The sequence below is a fragment of the Lissotriton vulgaris genome, chromosome 4_1, assembly GCF_964263255.1.
Source record: "Lissotriton vulgaris chromosome 4_1, aLisVul1.2, whole genome shotgun sequence".
NCBI classification, from domain to species: Eukaryota; Metazoa; Chordata; class Amphibia; order Caudata; family Salamandridae; genus Lissotriton; species Lissotriton vulgaris.
This window is the reverse complement of record NC_141691.1, coordinates 2,074,409,080-2,074,429,879: the sequence shown is the minus strand read 5'-3', so window position 1 is coordinate 2,074,429,879 and position 20,800 is coordinate 2,074,409,080. Positions and strand designations below refer to the sequence as shown.

General features: G+C 41.5%; 1 protein-coding gene across 1 annotated transcript in view; it reads right to left on the bottom strand.

Annotated features, from left to right (window-relative positions):
• The window catches only part of DRC1 (dynein regulatory complex subunit 1), a 131,271-nt gene that overhangs the window by 21,856 nt on the left and 88,615 nt on the right, over positions 1–20,800 (bottom strand). Inside the window, exons 15-16 of the mRNA XM_086966513.1 lie at positions 14,924–15,061; positions 10,299–10,401 (exon numbers count right to left, since the gene is read on the bottom strand). Coding sequence (XP_086822639.1) covers positions 10,299–10,401; positions 14,924–15,061 — 241 coding nt within the window. The remainder of the gene's footprint in view (positions 1–10,298; positions 10,402–14,923; positions 15,062–20,800) is intronic.

The window sequence follows — 20,800 nt, the reverse complement described above, 5'->3', positions numbered from 1 at the left end:
GACGTTCTGGCGCCTGGCCCTTCCTTCGAAATTATCGAGCCTTCGGGCAAATAACATGTTCGTGGCCTTCAGGTCCCGAATCTCCGACTGTAGGTCAGTCACGTCGGAAGTTAGACTCGACGCCTTTATGTCAAGCGACTTGACCCTGTCATTAGTTTTGCCGAGGTCGGCTCTGATGAGATTGACTTCAATCGCCAGCGTGTCGACTTTGTGCGTCAACACTTCATGCTGTTTATGCATTTCGGCCTTGATGCCCGCAATGGCTCCCATGACATCCCGGAGGGTGGGTTCCGAATCATCTGGAGACACATCTCGCTGCGTGTCTTTTGTGCGGCCTGAGGCACCAGGCGATCCCTTCGGGAGGGTGAAGCGCTCGGAGATAGTAGGCTGCGAAAGGGAGGGTTTTCTGCTGACCCTAGGCTTCCCTTTGTCCGGATCCCCCCTGCCCGCCATGTTGGGTGAAGGGGGTCGCTCGGTTAGGAGAGGGACCCTGTCGGCCCTGCAGCCCCTCGTCGGCAGAGGTCAACACTCGCCTTCACCGCTCCTCCAGTACTTCAGTCCGCTCAATGGTCTGGTCCGGCCGCTGTTGTAGGACGTTGCAGTCTTCACCAAATCAGACTACCAGCGCGTATCAGCTCCGCCGTAGCCCACTTAATGCCAGGCTATTGTGGCGTCGTCATCCCCAATCTTCAACACGGTTTAACTCCGCGTAGGAAGCTCGGATATTCGATCAGAGAACGGGTCCCGCATCAGCAACAGTTCAGCCACAGATTCCCACTAGTGTGGGACAGGATAGATAGTAGGATTAATTCGGAGGGTCTTCGGAGCTCCGAGCTCACGCAGCCATCTTGGTTGCCCGCGAAGCTCCTCCCCCGCATTTTAGGGCTTTTATCACTCCTCACAGCCTTTTTCAATTTAAAAGGATGGTTTCGGCCGCACCGGTTTTTCAGAGGGCAATGTATCTCATTTTTAAAGATGTGGGTATGTTTGTCAAATGTTTCCAGGATGATATTCTTGTTTTTTCTAAAAATTAAAGTGAACATTCTATTCATCTTAAGGAGGTTTGCTCCAGATTAGGAGAGTATGGTTTAACACTTAAAGCTAGTAAATGCAAGTTCTTTTGCAAATCTGTTGAATACTTGGGTCATTCTCTTTCAGGTGAAGGGGTTGTACCAAAGAAGGCCTTAGTTGATGCTATTATCAATGCTCCCTCTCATGATGATAAGGAAAAACATCTCTCTTTTGCAGGTTTATGCGGATACTATAGTAAATTTATAAAAACATTCGCTACTAAGATGGAACCTCAGACAATTGACTAGGAAATCTTCGGAATTTGTTTGGTCTGAAAAACAAGATGCTGCTTTTAAGCAAATCAAAATTGACATTATTAATGCCCCCACCCTGAAGTCATTTTGTCTTGACAAAAAATGTATTATTACGGTAGATGCCAGCCTTTATGGCCTTCGAGGAGTTCTTAGTCAATGTTCTGGTAAAGAAGAGTGGTGTGTGGCCTCAGATTCAAGAACATTGTCTGCTACAGAAAGGAAATATTCTGTAATCGAAAGAGAATTATTGGCTTGCATTTGGGCAGTTGAACACATTCGTAATTATGTTTGGGGAAATAGATTCACACTCAGGACAGATCATAAACCTCTTGTTGGAATTTTATCTCCTGGTGGGGGCTGGAATTCTACTGCTCGCATTGCCCGATTAACATCTCGTCTTCAAGAATTTGATTTTCAAATTGTGAATGTACCTGGTAGGATTAATGTTACAGCAGATTTTCTTTTGAGGTTACCCTGTCAGGAGGAAAACATTTCTACTATTGAGCAGGATGTAGATGTAGTTGCCACAATAAGTGATTGTGTGTCTCAAGAATGTATAATTTTATCTGAAAAAGAATGGTTTGAGGAAAAGAGTAATGATATTTTGTGTCAGCAGATTTCAGAATATGTTAAAAACAGGATGGCCTAAGGAAAGGTGTGCTTCTGCAGACATGTCACCTTATTGTCATGTGTGTTCTGAAATTGAAGAATCTGGAGGTTTACTGTCCAAAGTAGGAAAGATTATTCCTCCAGTTCCTATGCAAAACAAATTTTTGTTATTATCACATCAGGGACACTTAGGGATGTCTTCCATGAAACGTCTCATTAGAGCACATTTTTGGTGGCCTGGACTTGATAAGATGGTTGACATGTCTGTTAGGGAATGCTCTGAATGCATAAATAGTGACAACATGCTTCATGTTTCTTCAGCTCCTCTTAAACCTGTGTCTTGGCCTCATTTTCCATGGCAAACAGTAGCTCTTGATGTTTCGGGTCCTTTTAAACATCTTCCTTTAAATGCCTGTTATGCCCTGGTCATTGTGGATTACCACTCCAAGTGGCCTGAAGTTAAGTTTGTAGCCAATGTCTCATGTTATTTGATTCTAACATGAATGTTAAACTTCCTGATTTTGTTGTGGGGGAGTGGGTCAGGATCAAAAAACCTGGATTCTTGGTGAAAGGATTTTCCAAATTGTATCCTCCTATCAAGATTGTGAAAGTTTGTAAAAATAGTGTTATTACTCAAGATGGAAGAGTATGGAATTTACGTAGAGTTGCCAAATGTAATATTTCAAACAATTTCCACAAGCGTGATAATATTCACGATAAGTTTGTTCCTCTTGCTCAATCCATGGCTTCCAGAGTTAAAAGTAATGTTCGACCTAAAAAACTACCTGGGAGATATTTATGTTGATCTTTCCTGTTTTGTATTAGGGGTATGATGTGTTACATTCCTGTATTTGTTTCATTGTCCTATATTTTACATCCACTGTACGTATTGTCTGGAACATAGAATGTATTGATGCCCTGGCATCTTACATGTTATGTTCCAGATTCCAAAGCTGACAGTTACGTTGTTTTACCGTTGCCGTCAGACGTGCTGTGCTTTTCCTGCTGCATCAATAAACATTTATCAACTTACCTGCATATCTGGATCTTCACACTTCTTGACAATGGCGATGATGAAAACCTTACCAGCCACATCTTATTCAGGCACAGGTGCAGTGAAGTTTTCTCGGACCCGCAGTATTTCTTTCCACGACGTTTCCTCCACGTTTACTGCTGTCGATTGGATTTATGGTTGTACTGCTGAAAATCCGGAGCTTCTTGGTAAACCCATCTCTTTTGGAGCGATTTTCTACCATTTTCGGCATTTCGGTAGACGACATTCGTTGTGAGGAGTTAAGCTTCATTCCCATTGGATACCAGATGTGACACGTCCTCACTCTATGACGTGTCGGTACAGCGGTTTTTATTGGCTTCCAGTACGCGTGTTCATCATTACGCTTATGCTTCTCATTGGCTACGTCCTGCGTCATCACGTTGGCAGCCATATTGGTGAAGTACTACTGATTTTTTTCGGATCTCCATACCGGTGAGCTCCGCATTCGAGTACATTTCTAAACCGGCAATCATTCAATTCATTTGTCGATTGGATTATCCGACGGCGGTGAGCTATTTGTTCAGTTTATTCTGCATTCAAGTATAATTTACGTACTTAACTACTGACAAACTTCGGATTAATTTTCTCATTACTTATTTGGATTATCCAGCGGCGGTGAGCTATTTTAGTTTATTTACTCCAGACTCCTCAAATTCCAATATTTTATTTGGAGATAACGTACAATTTAACACGCTTTCTGTGTTTTTACCTGGTTGAACTATTACTATTAGTTATCACCCTACAGTCAAGTGCAGGTATTTTTACCTTTGCGCACACGGTGATGTACACACCTTAGTGACTTTGGCACTGTTATGATTTTGGTAATTGTATTCATAATAATTCTTTTTACTTTGTTTTACTGTTAGTATTTATACATTATTTATTTGTACATTATTTTGTGAAAGCAATATACTTGAAAATTACACCGCTACCATGCAATTTGATCCTCCATCCACGTTTTTACATACTAAAGGTGAACCACCTATTCCTTGGACAAGGTGGAAGGAGGAGTTCTTCACTTATCTTAAAGCAATGGACGGAGAACGTATGTCTGCCGAAAGGAAGAAAAATATTTCTTACACTGCCTTGGATCGGAAGGATAATTGGTGTATAGAACACTCCCCCCAGTTAGATGCAGTGGTGATTTTAATGTGTATGATGAAGCTATTTCAGGAATTGAAGGGAGATTTAAACCTACTACCAGTGTTGCACTTAATAGGTTTACATTTTATACTAGAGCTCAAGATGAAAATGAAAGTTTTGATGAATTTCTCACTGCTCTTCGTGCATTGTCTTTGCATTGTAACTTTGGTTTGATGACTGACGAAATGATCAGGGATCAAATCATTGTCCATGTAAAGAGTAAAAAAGTTCAAGAACAGTTATGGATATTAGGTGACCCCAATTTAGAAACAGCGATTAGCACTGCCAAAGCTATAGAACAATCCGATAAATGGATTAAGTCACTTGATAAGGATACCAAAACTTCTACGTCTTCTAACACTAGTAATGAAGTTAGCACGGTTAACTCAAATGTATCTAGGAACTCTTCCAACTATAAAGGGGATGGTAAACCTAGACAATTTTATTGTTACAGGTGTGGTAATCCTGATCGTATTGCTTCTTTTCCGCAGTGTCCTGCCATTGGTAAGCAATGTAACAAATGTGGACGTTCTGTGCATTTTTCTAAAATGTGTAAAAATGTTTCTAAGTCTTTCTATGATCCTAAAAAACCATCATTCAATTCTCCTAAAGTTAGTAATGGTAAAGTGTCATGTGTATCAGATGATTTGAGTAATAATTGCACCTCTACTGATGTTGAGTCTGGCATTGTTGTGTCAGTTCAGGATTTTGTTGATATATCAGAAACTGATAAGATACCTTCTCCTAAATGTGTGGTAAATATTTTAGGTAAAGATTTGGAACTCATGGCAGACTCAGGTTCTCCGTGGACTATTATCACACAAGAATATTGTATAAAATCTTTTGGCGAGCTTGTTGATATTAATTCACTTTGTGAACCTGACATTATTGCCTACAATTTTGATGGTTCCAAAATTGATTTCATAGGTTTTAAAGAAGTACTCATTCAATTTAAAGGTAATTCAGCTGTTATCAAATTGTACGTAGCATTTAGAGGAGTAAATGTATTGGGCTGGCGTGACCAAGCCAAATTAGGTATCATCTCGAATCCCAGGATGAAGGACCCAGTATCTTTACTTACAGTATCTACATCTAGTACCGCACTCACTGATTTATTTCCCAATGTGTTTTCTGAAAGGTTAGGAAAACTTCAAGGTTTCAGCCACAAAATTAAAGTGAAGGCTAATTCTGTTCCTGTCAAACAAAAGTTGAGAGGAGTTCCTATAAGTATTAGAAATGAACTGAAGGAAATGCTGGACACAATGGTTAGGGATGACATTATTGAAGAGATAGAGTCATCGGAATGGGTCTCTCCCATTGTTTTGGCTCTTAAACATGATAAAAGTATCAGATTATGTGTGGATTTAAGAGCATTGAACACAAATCTGGTTACAGATTGTCACCCCCTTCCGAATATCAACGTAATGGTATGTATGCTGGATGGTGCGTGTGTGTTTTCAAACTTTAGATCTTCAATCTGCATACCATCAGATCGAGCTCACTAATGACTTTAAGCATTTTAGGGCTTTTATCACTCCTCACGGCCTTTTTCAATTTAAAAGGATGGTTTCGGCCGCACCGGTTTTTCAGAGGGCAATGTATCTCATTTTTAAAGATGTGGGTATGTTTGTCAAATGTTTCCAGGATGATATTCTTGTTTTTTTCTAAAAATCTAAATCTAAAAATGAAAATGAACATTCTATTCATCTTAAGAAGGTTTGCCCCAGATTAGGAGAGTATGGTGTAACACTTAAAGCTAGTAAATGCAAGTTCTTTTGCACATCTGTTGAATACTTGGGTCATACTCTCTCAGGGGAAGGGGTTGTACCAAAGAAGGCCTTAGTTGCTATTATCAATGCTCCCTCTCATGATAAGGAAAAACACCTCTCTTTTGCAGGTTTATGCGAATACTATAGTAAATTCATAAAAAATTTCGCTACTAAGATGGAACCTCTTAGACAATTGACTAGGAAATCTTCAGAATTTGTTTGGTCTGAAAAACAAGATGCTGCTTTTAAGCAAATCAAAATTGACATTATTAATGCCCCCACCCTGAAGTCATTTTGTCTTGACAAAAAATGTATTATTACGGTAGATGCCAGCCTTTATGGCCTTCGAGGAGTTCTTAGTCAATGTTCTGGTAAAGAAGAGTGGTGTCTGGCCTCAAATTCAAGAACATTGTCTGCTACAGAAAGGAAATATTCTGTAATTGAAAGCGAATTATTGGCTTGCATTTGGGCAGTTGAACACATTTGTAATTATGTTTGGGGAAATAGATTCACACTCAGGACAGATCATAAACCTCTTGTTGGAATTTTATCTCCTGGTGGGGGCTGGAATTCTACTGCTCGCATTGCCCGATTAACATCTCGTCTTCAAGAATATGATTTTCAAATTGTGAATGTACCTGGTAGGAGTAATGTTACAGCAGATTTTCTTTCGAGGTTACCCTGTCAGGAGGAAAACATTTCTACTATTGAGCAGGATGTAGATGTAGTTGCGACAATAAGTGATTGTGTGTCTCAAGAATGTATAACTTTATCTGAAAAAGAATGGTTTGAGGAAATGAGTAATGATATTTTGTGTCAGCAGATTTCAGAATATGTTAAAAAAGGATGGCCTAAGGAAAGGTGTGCTTCTGCAGACATGTCACCTTATTGCCATGTGTGTTCTGAAATTGAAGAATCTGGAGGTTTGCTGTTCAAAGTAGGCAAGATTATTCCTCCAGTTCCTATGCAAAAAAAAGTTTTTGTTATTATCACATCAGGGACACTCAGGGATGTCTTCCATGAAACGTCTCATTAGAGCAGATTTTTGGTGGCCTGGACTTGATAAGATGGTTGACAGGACAGTTAGGGAATGCTCTGAATGCATAAATAGTGACAACATGCTTCATGTTTCTTCAGCTCCTCTTAAACCTGTGTCTTGGCCTAATTTTCCATGGCAAACAGTAGCTTTTGACGTTTCAGGTCCTTTTAAACATCTTCCCTTAAGTGCCTGTTATGCCCTGGTCATTGTGGATTACCACTCCAAGTGGCCTGAAGTTAAGTTTGTAGCCAATGCCTCATGTTATTTGATTTTAACATTAATGTTAAACTTCCTGATTTTGTTGTGATCTTTCCTGTTTTGTATTAGGGGTAAGATGTGTTACATTCCTGTATTTGTTTCATTGTCATATATTTTACATCCACTGTATGTATTGTCTGGAACATAGAATGTATTGATGCCCTGGCATCTTACATGCTATGTTCCAGATTCCAAAGCTGACAGTTGCGTTGTTTTACCGTTGCTATCAGACGTGTGTGCCTTTCCTGCTGCATCAATAAACATTTATCAACTTACCTGCATATCTGAATCTTTTCACTTCTTTACACCTGTTTATTACTGTGGTTTAAGATCTGCTATCCATCTGAGACATCCTTTTCTAGACTTATTCTGGAGGTTTGTAGTGCCAGTGAAAAAATGGATATGATCCCATGGCTTTATTGTGTGAAACAGACATTTAACGACAGAGTCACAGATTATTAGGTTACTTCTAGTTCTAAAGTTACATTTTAAAAGCTATCCATCGAATTTAGGTATAACATCAAAAATTGCAGTCAGGGTCCATGACAACAAACGTACATCATAATGCCCTAATCACCACTGTAAGAACGGAACCTCGCTTAACTAGGATCTGCCCACCCCAGCAGAGATTTGATCTCGTCTTCGATTAGGCATCGTGCATTTTCTGGTGGCTTTCCTACAACAGGGCAGCTGGTTTTCCAAATTTCCAAAATGACCAAGTGACAATATTTCTGCTCAAAGCGTTATGCACTTTATGTTATTTTGCACACTATATCACTATAATAGTCAGCACGCCTAAGGGTTTACCTTATGATTTTTCGATCGGAAGGCATTAGAAATTACAAAGAGGGTCTTAAGGATTTTATAAAGATCAGAGATTCAAAACACTTCCTTTGCAGCATTAAAATTAAAACAAAATTCCGTGTTAATTAGGAAATTGTATTGTATTTTATTGTTTTTCTTTACGGTTTGTATTTTAATACCTCTGTTTTTGTCCAACAATATTTGATAAGACACTTTACTATGAACTTTTGCCTGTTATTTTAAATCATGAATTTAGAATTGACGGATTATTTATGATGTGTACTTTTATAGAGAAAAGTCGAAAAAAGTTATTGACTGACTGACTGAATATGGGCAGTGTAAAGCTGGAACCTCAATGTACACAACACTAGCTTGGCTGTTGAGATATATAAACAGACTACCAATCTCATTGGGTGCTGAGACCAGTACATCAAGGAGAACTCTTCTGCGGACTGACAAAAGAAAGTATCTTGGTTAAAAGGATTTAAGAAATGAGACACAACTGGGAACTCGAAACTTGGAGAAGTGCTTAAATAAAATACCAGTAACACCTTCAAGTGTCTTAAAATGGAATGTGGCCTGAGTAAAGGAGAGTTTGGTAAATACTTATAATCTCTGTAAGTATCCCATTAGCCAGCCCACATAGTGCAAATCTAGTGCACTGGTTGCCTTTTACGAACCTCTGGCGCAGCACGGACACCAGCAAGGACACTGGACTGGGAGATACACAACCGGATAAACATGATCCTAATTTAGTAAAAATACAAATAAAAGCCAAAGGCATAAAATTGGCTCTATGGCCATCCCTCCGTGGCCCTGTGCTGCTTTACATCTAAGATGAAGCGGATCCCTCCTGCTAGCCCGTTGCTCACTTCCACAACTTACTGTAGCCCTCCTTCGACTTATGGCATGTTGAACTCAACTGCAACAAGTTGATGGATGGAATACACCCAGCCCTGCAAATCGCTCGGGATTGTACTCCAGTCCAATGATTTTTGTCCACCATGCCACCTCAGTATGGACCCAGCCATATGCAAATCTGCTCCAATAGGAACAGTCCAACCTGATCTGCCAAGCAAGGTCTTCTCTGAACCAGAAAAGAAGCAACTCAAGATCAGGTTTGTCCTGATTCGGGGTGATCAGTCGCGTATAACTTGGTTCCAGTGGCACAGTGAGCACAGGGCTCATGTCTGAGCATACCGCCTACTTAGGGCAACAGGTATTGCTTTCTCTGTAATGTTTTTTCTTACAGTGATTCTCTGTAAATATATTTGGCTCTAATGACTGTGCTCACAGTGGTCTCTCCGAGAAGGGATTTCTCTGTCACAACTTTTCTTGTCGTTATTTCTTTGTGTAGTTATTTCGCTGTATTTTTCCATATAGATTATCTGTAAAGGTATTTTGCTATAGTTGTTTTCATTATTGGTTTGTCTGTGAAGACACCTCCCTGTAATGACATTCATTTCTCTGTAGAGATATTTCTTATAATGTTTTTTCTTCTTGTAGTTTATTTGTAAATGTAGTTCTCTTGAATGTTTTTCTTGTAGTCGTGACTGTATAAAGGTGTTTCTATTAAATTAATTTCTTATTGTGGGTTCTCAGAGAAAGGTTTTTTAAATCACTTTTTCATGATTTATTTGTGAAGTTATTTGTTTGTAAAGCTTTTCTTTGTACTAATTTCTCTGTAAAGGTATTTGTCTACAATGATCCCTTCTTATAGAGATTCTGTCTAGAGCTAATTTGCTGTAATGCCTTTTCTTGCAGTCTCTGTGTAACGGTATTTTTCTTTAATGACTTTACCTGTAGTCAAGGTTTCTCTGTAAATATGTTTCTCCTTAAAGTTTTTTTAAAACTGGTTTCTCTGTAAACGTAATTCTCTGTAATGAAGTCACGAGGAGCTGCTATTAACAGCTCTATCACATTTCTGTTTTAGCACATGATTTCTTATGTCAAAGGTCCTGAATTTAGGTTTTGGAATGCCAGCACACAATATACAGAGAACAATACCTTAAAAGGATATGTAAATAGAAATTCTACTAAGGTTCAGTTACATGAACAGAATTAATCCTACAAAGCCTGGTCCCACAACCCCCTTAAACCTCCAGAACAGGTAATTGTGCACATGACAAGAAAGGACCTCACTTTTAAATTGCACACATTCAAGCTCTCTTCTGTTCTTTAGCAGTGGTTAAAAGAATGCTGCCTACTCACTGCCATTTAATGGCAGATATTATAATTTAAATAGGTATTTCAGAAGTATCATATGTGTCACAGGAGTGAAATGGCCTGGTCCTTACCTTGGAGTTGAGATACTGATGTAGTAGAACACGGAGTTCGGAGTTCTGCTGCGCCAGGTTTGCCGTTTCATTCCCCAGCTGTGCCCGTGACGACAAGACATCACTTTCAAAAACAAAAAGAGCCAGCAAGAGTTTTACCATCTTTAATAGTGGGAGTTGTACAACTAATACAATGAACCTAGACAGATGAAAGAAAATGAGTTTTTCTGTATGTTTATATGTTTGGGATTTAACACGCTAGGAAAAAGGGTGGGGTGATGCCTTTTTCCAGCACCAGGAATTCCTGTGGGTACTGAGCAGATATCATGTGAGTATCTGTACTTTACTATGGTTTCCTAGAGCACGGACACTAGTGCGATGATCAAGAGTGCCTAAGACTGTATTGAGAAGATGTATTGTCAAGTTTGTCAAGCCATTTATCCCATGCCAGCCAAAATCTAGTTCTTTTTCTGAAAGACAAGAGTGATCCAACTTACATACCCTTTTAACTGAGGCAACCCACTCAAAACATAGTGGAGGCTGAGAAGAGACCCATTTTAAACAAATTCCTCTCCTTGCCAATAGTATTAATAAAGTCCAATGATTATTAAATAAACAAGATTCATGAGAAGAGGATCGATTTTGGGCGAAGTGGAGTTAAACTCATTCCGCCTTATTCCAATAGTCCAATGGTTGGCTATTCTGGGAACCCTGGAGGTGGCAGGGATACAGCGAGATCCTGGCCTTCCTCTGAGGGAATTCATAAGGTGCCTATATCCGTTTAAGGACAATCTTTTTTATGAATGATTACAAAAAAAAACAAGAGTGCCCAAGTCGCCTCTCTCTTGAGGGGGTGACTCGAGCCATTGAGGGTTATTCTTGGCAGCTGTAGGTTATTAACTTAGATGGCGTGATACAATCCAACACCCAATCTAGGTCAATGTTCTCTCAGATTGTGCTCAGGATATTTCCTTACTCAGGTAGAAGGATCGGGATATTACTGTTGCTCAGGCTCTCGTTAGCCTCGCTATGGTCTTATCTCGGTGAGATAGAATGATCAAGATATTACTAATGCTCATGCTCTCGTTAAGCTCGCTATGGTCTTATCTTGGTGAGATAGAATGATCGGGATATTACTAATGCTCAGGCCCTCGTTAGCCTCGCTATGGTCTTATCTCGGTGAGATAGAATTATCGAGATATTACTGATGCTCAGGCCCTCAACAATCTTGCTATGGTCTTATCTCAGTGAGATAGAAGATCGGGATATTACTGATGCTCAGGCCCTCAATGATCTTGCTAGGGTCTCACGAGATAAAAGGGTCGGGATATTAGTGAGGCTAAGGTTCTCAATGATCTTGCTAGGGTCTTATCTTGCTGAGATCGAAGGATTGGGATATTAGTGAGGCTAAGGTTCTCAATGATCTTGCTAGGGTCTTATCTTGCTGAGATCGAAGGATTGGGATATTAGTGAGGCCAAGGTTCTCAATGATCTTGCGAGGGTCTTATCTCGGTGAGATCGAAGGATCGGGATATTACTGCTGCTCTGGCTCTTGATCCTGTCTGGGTTTTGTTCAGGTCAGATAAAAAAGATGAGGATATTAGTGTTGCTCTAGCCCTTGTTGATCTTGTTTGTATTTCGTCCAGGTGGGATAAAAAGATGGGGATATTACTATAATTGATCTATTCCTGTGTCTTGTCTGGTTGAGACAGAAGAATCCTTACTTAGGGCCTGATTCTGATGCGGTTAGGAAGGCCTCCTAATGCCATTTGCTCCTTCCAAATCGGATCAGGAACGTGTCTTCCCGACCCAGGGCCCAATTATGATGCGGTTAGGAACATATGCTCCTATTGAAGTCAATAGGAGTCCAACCAAATCGTATCTGAAAGAATCCGGATGCATCGTACTGCGTCGGTCGGACTCTCCCAATCCGAGTGGGTTGGAAACCATTTCCAAACCAATTCGGTCAGGAAGTTTTCCAACCGGCATCAGAATCAGGCCCTAAATGATGTTATTGGCCCATTGATCTTACCTGGTCTACAGTTTTTTGGATTTTTGAGAGAGTTAACACCAGCCCTTACCCAGGACAAGCATGGCTGTCACGTGACATTTGTGTAAGCATCAACTGGACCAGCAACCCAAAACTTGACACTCAGCAAAACAGCTCTCACAGCCGCCACTCTGGCGGCCATTTGTGTCAACCCAGGTTCTGTGACACCAAGCACTGCACTGTGGTTCTCAGCAGGGCCATGATCTAAACTGAGGTGTTCGTAGAGTGGGACCCTCTGTCTCTCTAGAGGGAACTGGAAATGCAGCTTCCCCTTCTGCACAATCTTCCTGGCATTGCCAGATCCTGATTAAAGGAGACACATCAGCGGTGGCTGCATAACCTATCATATTTTATAATGGACCATTTTCTGATCCTGGGCATGCGGGCTTTGCTGTTTCTTCCAGCTCTCTCTTTAGATTGTTGACTAGGAGTTCTTCTTCAGAAGCAGAGCCCACTGGCTTTCTTTTCCTGTTGAATTTCACTATTGCCTTTGCCCGTGTGTGTGCATGTGTCAGTCATACTTCAGTTCTCCACATAGAATGACCTGCAAACCATTGCTGATTGAGGTTTGTTATCCCTGCCAACCCTTCTGGATTTGTCAGTTAGTTAAGTTGACATGGTTGAAGTGGTCCTCCTGAAAAGGCACACCTGCTGGATCACTGGATCAGTTAGCAGCTTGATTTAGGGAGCTTGCAGCTCTTGAGATGAGTGCAAACAGCTTGATCTTCAATGGCAATGCCAGAGCTGAAGGTCTCCGTGTACTGATGACTATTTTTGATGGATTACATTTCGGTAAAGGACAATGTTGTGAACCTGCCTTTATCTCCATGGATTCAGTGATGGGCTCCAAATTACACCTCATCTTTTTTCATCTTTAAATGCTCAATAACATTCTCAAATTTATCCAGAAAGTGATAGTGGAAGGTCAGTCATGACTACTAGACTGAACTAAGCCAATCCTTTTCAGTCCGCTTTTCCTGCCTTTCTAAGAAAGATGTCTGGAGATCCCTGTGTCTGCAGCTCTGAATCTGCTCCTGAATTGGGGGCAAAGCTTGGGAAAGGCTGGATATGCTTCTCGTTACTGACACTTATTCTGTAGCTTAAGCGACCCTGTCAAGTGGCAGCTGAAAGTTCAGAAGAACCCTGGAAACAGCCTCTTTCAGCAGTTTCTGAGAACCAAGTCTGATCATTCATGGTGGTGAAGCCAAACGTCCTCAAGATGTTAGTGATTTCACTGCTCTTATTGCGTATCTTGGTTTATTGTTTTAGTGAATATTGTTAATTAGCCACATGGTGCAAGCACAACAGGACTATTTCTTTCATAGTCAATAATAAGAGATAAGAAAGTGAAATGTTCTTTTCTGCTTCTGGTTCTACAAATATTTATGAAAATTCCACTCATAAACCGTGGAGAGTTTAGGAGTTACCACCTCATAGATGAATAATATCCCTACAGAGCTGGCCCGGCTAATAGCAGAGTTACGGCCAAGCCTCCTGAAAAGATAGATGCAAACGTTGGTCACTGCACCAATGTGTATCATGTGGAACACAGTTACTAATGCACCTAGATTCCTAAAGTTACACCTAGTTACTAAAACACCTCAAAGATTCGCTGTTTGAAATGGACGACGGGATTTACAACAGCGAATTCCCAATGCAGGAGGATCAGAGACGTCTAACTGAAAATCATCCGCCGACATCGTCATGGATACTCCGAGCTTAACATGTGGATGAAATAGCCTGTTTAAAGACCGCCTCTGAGAAGTTTGAAATGAAATGAAATGAATGAAACTTATATAGCGCACAACTTACCCTGGGGCATCTCCGCGCTTGCTTAGGGAACCCGTCCTGGTATTCCCCTGTGAGATAACCCTGGCAGGGTATCCACAAGGTGAAAGCCAGGCATCCCACCGCGAGGGGCCGTTGTGGAGATTAAGCAAGCTATTGCCCCGAGTCGCAGAGTGTGAACCCGTGAGTCGAGAAGGCACCGGAGCGAGAATTAACGAGTCCGTGGAATTTTTGAGCCCAAGACCCGCCGAGGCGGGGAATTGAACCCTGGTCCCGGGCCGAACTCAAGCTCCAGGTCTGCCGCCTCTAACCCCTGAGCCACACTTCTCCACTCTGGAGTTTCCTCCTCTGTGATTGGTGAAAAACAACAAATTGAGGGCGGTCCATAGTTTATGCCTTAGAGGAAGGCCGTTGGCTACCACAATTAAGGCAAATGTGGTGCAAAGTTAGAGCACACACACATCGGAGGGATTTTGTTCCCTTCAGAGTAGAATTTCGCCTCATGGTTTACCATGTTTGGAATGAGAGGCGGGAGCAGGGAGGCTTTTTCAGTTTTCAAACCTATGACAGGCAAAGAATACCTGATGGTGGCCCTAGTGAGCACTGCTCCTGGGATCTTGTCCTTTAAGAGACAAATAATCATTTCTGAATGTGAAGGTGTCAGCTGTGGGTACGTTTAACTATAAAGTTGTGGGATGATATCGCGGATATCAAACGTTTCTACCACAAAATTATTTTGGTATACATCCTAAATAAAATACAGAAGAATAACATGTTAGGTGATTAATTAAATGTTCAGTGCACTTACTAGTACTTGAGCATTGCAGACTCCAGTGCATCCCACACCTTCAGCCGTGACTCTGGAATGACGTGCGCCATTGCGTGCCAGAATTCTGCGTCTCCGCTGCAATCCCGTGCCTGCATCCGTGAGCGGGAATTGGCATCACTAGCCAAGAAAAGGTGAGAAAATTAAAATCTTTTAGCACAACACCAGACAATGAAAGCTCCAAAGAAAAGTTAATTAACAACAAAATAATAATTTTAAAGGAAAGATTGTAGCTGCAAGAAAACAGACTGACCGGTCTAGGAATTTAAACATTAGACCACAATCAAGCCAGCAACAGCCATGAACAAGAAAAAGCACACGCTACTTACCTTTGGAATCGCTCTTTCTGGTGGATACTCCATCTAACCACAGATTCCTCACCTTTTAAATATCCCAAGGTGCCAGGCTAAAGCCGGAAGTTTTGATAGTAGGGCTCCCTCACGCTGCTAGGTGGTGCCGTGCGGCTCCCCATGGACTTTATTCCACCACAGAGGTCAGAGAGCCCAGCCTCATCTAAGCGCCTCCACTGTGCTTGACTCTTTCCATGCCCATGGATGAGTCAGGAATCAGTGTGCATATCTTTAATTTGTGACTATTTTTGATGGAAAAACAAGACCACTCAAGAGAACAGGGAGGAGGGAGGGCATTAAGGAATCTGGGGTTAGAGAATCCACCAGAAAGCGCTAAAGGTAAGTAAAAAATGTTTTTTCTTTCAGAGTTTTATATAGCGCAACCTTGACCCGAAGGTATCAGAGTGCTTTACATGAGCAGCAGTTGCGTTTCATAAGGACACACTCATTTTTGACACAGGGAGATTAAGTGATTTGCCCAGAATCACAGGATGTAGAGCGTCGTTGCCGAGACTCCAACCCGGTTCCCCAGATTTGAGGTCGACCGCCCGAGGTGTTAAGCCACAGCCTCTCCACTCTTCTGATAGATACTAACTACCGCAGATTCCTCACCTTTAGTATAGATACCAAACGCAGTGCCACGCAAGGTGGGGGGGTCTGTGGAGTGGGCTCAGACTAAAAAGTCCTGCAAGACCCAACAGGCAACATGCCTTCCTGTTGCATCTAGTTGTCAAGGCAGTGGTGTTTCGTGAACATGTGCACTGATGCACAGGGTGAGGCCTGACAGATGTCAAGAACAAACACTCCACGAGCCATTGAAGTGGTGGCAGCCTTGGAGCTAGTGGAATGGGACCTCAGGCCTTCTAGGAGCTGCATTTTGGCCAATGCGACCAGATCCTAATATGGACTATTTATCTTTGTCATGTGTTTCCAGCCTGGCCCATCGTAGTCTTCACTATATCAGCCTAATTGTGCACGTTATAGGCCGCATTTTCCTTTGCACACTTTACTATATGAACACGTGTTCTTTTGTGCCACACTGTAGTTTCACAAAGAACCTGCATATGTTTTTGTGTTCTCTTCTTTTCCTGTGAATGAGTCTGAACACCACAGACAAGGTCAAACAACAGTTCCCCTTGTTATTTTCTCTGGTCAGGCACTAGCACTTAAACACAACACGAGAACGTAGCTGCTGTTTGTGAGCACATGTCTAGTCATGTAACTGAGCACAAGAGTTTTCGCAAACACACAGAGCGAAGCTTCTGTGGCAAGATTGCTAAATCAACCGAGATGTAGAACGTCCATCTGTGTATGCAAAGGTACGGGGTCTGCCGCTAATCCCAGAGATCTTTGATATATAATCATTTTGCTTCAGTAAAAAGGAAGGAGGCGGGGTTTAAGATATTCAGGCGTATAACATGACAGGGCTTTTTATGGTATATGGTTTAATAACTATGCTAACAGTATTTTTAGTATGCATTTGTTTTTGGATTGTAACACAAATACCTCATTTAAGGACACAATAGTTTAAATAAATATTCTAAACTTCCTTTCTGTCTCTTATTTATCTTTTTGTGGACAAGTATGAGTGAGAGATCGAAAGGGTGTGTCCTGTTACCGCGATCCCTGAGAGGGTCGAGAGTATTGTGTTCCAGTGCGCCAATTCACTAGCTTCTCTGGTAAGATTAGGAGGGCAAGTGAGGCACTATATCTAGTCGGACACAGGCTTATTATTTACTAAGGTGGTATGGTGACTCAGTCCCTACATGCCGATGTTCCATGGTCCCAGGCATAGTTCTGTACCTGAGCAGAATCACTACAACACATTGACAAAGCCTTTTTCTGTGCCGCCGTACCTTTCTTGGTACCTCTTCCGTAAGGTGGATAGGTGCTCCTCTAAAAGCTGCTCTGACGTGGGCAGAAACTGTGATGGGTCTGAAAGAAACAGAAGGGTCCAGCCCTTCTTGACATCAGGACTCAACTGTTGGATGTGATTGACTGCCATCCAAGAGAAAGTGTTGTATCCAGCCTACCACAGGGTGGTGGTTCTCCACGAAGGGCAAACTGAAGCATCTTGGAGGCTCATGCCGCAAGGGAGGGGGGTGACCTGCAAGTTGTCTGCCTGACTCCCATCCCGGCCACAAAAGGGTTGAGGTGACTGCAGCAGGGGTGGGTGAGGAAACTATTGCGCCTGGGTCGAAAGGCAAAAAGAATGTGCCGTGGTCTAGCTTTCCTTGAAGCACATCAGGGTGGAATTAGCTTTGCACATCTCTAAAAAGAATCTGTGTGTCATATCCACATGTGGCGACGTAACACCTCGCTAGTGCTGACAGCTCGCCCCAAACAATCTGTAGTCTCCAGACTGGCCCGAATCACATAGTTGGCTACATCATGACCATCCCGAATGGTATGAGCCAAGGAGGCCCTAAACTCTTCAAGGACTGCTGACAAGATCTCGTTGGCCGTGTCCAAGAGTGTGTGCATGTTTTGGCATAGTACGCAAACTGCGTTGATCAACCTTAGGGCTAGGCTGGTCAAAGAGGACATTTGTTTCCCAAACACTTCAATCCTTTTTGACTTCCTCGTCCAGTAGAGTGGGTTATGGGGAAAGAAGTAGGGTTTACCTTGCTGCTGGAAGCTTGGACCACTAAACTCTCAAGAGTAGTAGGATGCAGTGTAAGAATATCAGGGTTTAAACCAAGGGCCCATAAGAGTGTCACTTCGGGCTTTGTTGAATGGGAGAATGGGCTTAGAGCAAGCAGGCCCAGGTCTGAGACATTCCGTAAGGATGCTTGTCTTAACTTTAATAGCAGGTAGTTGTAGGTCCATGACCACAACAGCACGTCTGATTACTACAGCAAATGTAGCACTCTCTGGAGGCTCAAGGGGGATATCAACCCTGTATCAGTGGAAGTATCCAGCCTCCTAACCTCCTATAAATCTCAGGTTGAATGGGAACTAGGTTTGCCGGGTATGAGTTGAAGCACGATCATGGTCAGGGATAAGACGGTTTCGGCTAGAGGTCAGATTTGCCTCAAAAGTGGAAACTGGTTTGCACCCTCCACTTGGTACGAGAGCAGGACTTACGCGAGGCATGTGACTTCTTTGATATTCAGCAATGTACAGCTTCACTTCATGATCGCCTTCGGGTACATGAGGGCACATTCATTGCATGACATGAAGTAATTTCCTGCGCCCAAACACCAAATACTCATTGAGTGCGGGTTCATCACCAACATCTGCTTACAACAGTCTCTTCATGGCTTGAACCCTGGTTTAGATGGAGATATTGTTCTGTTGTACACTGGAAACCAATTTAAAGAATTTGTCCACGGATACAAAAGTGTGCAGGGCGAGTGGCACTTATATGTGGCTTCACTCCATCACTTCTGGGGTGTAACAAAGCCAACACGGAAAATGTCCAGAACTAATGTGGCGACTGTGGTAATTCTAAAGGTGAGGAAGCTGTGGTTAGAAGTAGCCATCAGAATGGAGAGAAACTGCACAAGCAGCATGTATCACGTGCAGCTACTTTTTATAGAAAAGAAGGGCCTGATGACCAGGGCTGGCCTTGAACAGTGAGAAACCATTTGGAGCATATACCCCACACAGAATCCCAGAATAGTATGTGTTAGATTAATTCACTTTCTTATGTTTTTCAAAAGTGAACACATTTTCCTCTAAAGAGAAACCTCTTCTATACCAAATTAAGCATGAAGGGGTTTCCTTTCCTACCCTAGAAAGGTCGTACGTCAGACAATGAAAAATACCATGATCTAAATACTGTTAACAAGAATATCACTCCACTTGGTGGAGATTTTCTATTTGTAACTGCATTGTGGTGCTATTTTTTTAATATGACATTGAGGACTCAATTTTTAAGCCTCAATATTCTCATACAATTGCCCCTGGAAAGGCAGGTACCGCTATCCATAAGTCAGCATTTTATTCTGGTTAGGAAACTATCTACAAGAGGCATGCAAGCATGTCTAATCCTTCAAGTTTCCAGATGTTCAACCTACATCTGCAGGGCGGCCCAACATGAAAGTACCCCTTATTCCACCCCTACCCTTACATTTAAGATCATAATTAGGCTGTGGGGTTTTAGGTTTAAACCTATAAAAACTGATAAAACCCCACTGAAAGAGAAATAGCCCTCACCAGTGAAAACATATAAACACTGAAAAAACATCTGCACAACCACAAACTAAATGCCATTCAAAGGAAGGAAAAAGAGAGTGAAAGAGTATTTTTTTTCATCCTGAAGATGCCAATACAATGTAACTTTGTTATACAAGCTAGCAGTAAGAAAGGCTGCTTGTGTTTTGTTGATTAGGGATTTCACTAAAATATTGTTGTTTCTTCCTTTTTCTTTTTTCAGTTTTGTGGTCTTTGGTCTGAAGATGCAGGGTTTAGAAGTCTCATTTAATTATTTTATAAACTGTAGAGAATCAGGAAATATCAAAATCATATTTGATATTGTGGCTGCATTTGATTATTTAACTGATAGGTAAAATGGCTGGTTTCAAAAGAATCTTTCCTAATAAGTGTCATCACATGTACCCACAGAGAATGGATAAAAACCCTTAATACAGCAGCCCCCATATTCTAGTGGGTCAGTATTGATAGTAGGTGAATTGCCAACACCTCAGGCTTTAAACATTCAATGCAAGATATAGTGATGTATGAGAAATGGCTTGCAATGATGCATAGAAATGTCCCTTCACCACCAAATGCATTTGAAGTCAATGAAATCTCACTGTGGTTCTCTGCACAAGTTCCAGATCCCTTCAGGAAAGGGGAATTTCTTCAGTCGTTTTAAAAGTGCTGCTTCATTTTTTACCGCTTCAATAACTGAGGGTATAAGCGCCCAGCTCAATGCAAATGTTGCAGAACCTGCCCTGAGTATCGCAGTCTTCAAGTGCACTAGTATTGGCACGGAAAGCTATGTTAGTGGCTAGAGTTAACAAATTGTGTACTGGCTGTTTTGGCGTTATCTGTCCCAAGTGCCGTTGTTGAGGGGGCCTTTTCACAGAAGTTTACATGGGAAGGAAAGAGCGAGCACACATGACTAAAGACTCACTGAAGAAGTCTTGTATGGTGTACTAGAATAAGTTTAATTTGCCAAAATCTATTTGGACCTCATATACACGATACGTACACTGTCTATATACCATGTTCTATCAGTGCAGAAAGCAAGCAATAATAAAAGCAAAACGTTTCATAAACACCGAAAAAACACCTTTACTGTTGTTTTTAGGGGTGCGAAAATGTGTAACCACTGATAACTGTTTTTTTAAGGTCTTGAAATCACTGAAAAACCCCACCAGAATTTACCAAAAATAGAAACTGAAAACAGGAAAGCCTAATCATAATATTAAAGAAATACTTGAATCAGGATGAGGAACTTACAATCACAAAACAGTTTGATTGTTACCCAAATACCAAGACATAATTCAAGGGTTACAATGCATTCTCTGAATGGTGCAATGTATTGCAACATGAATTT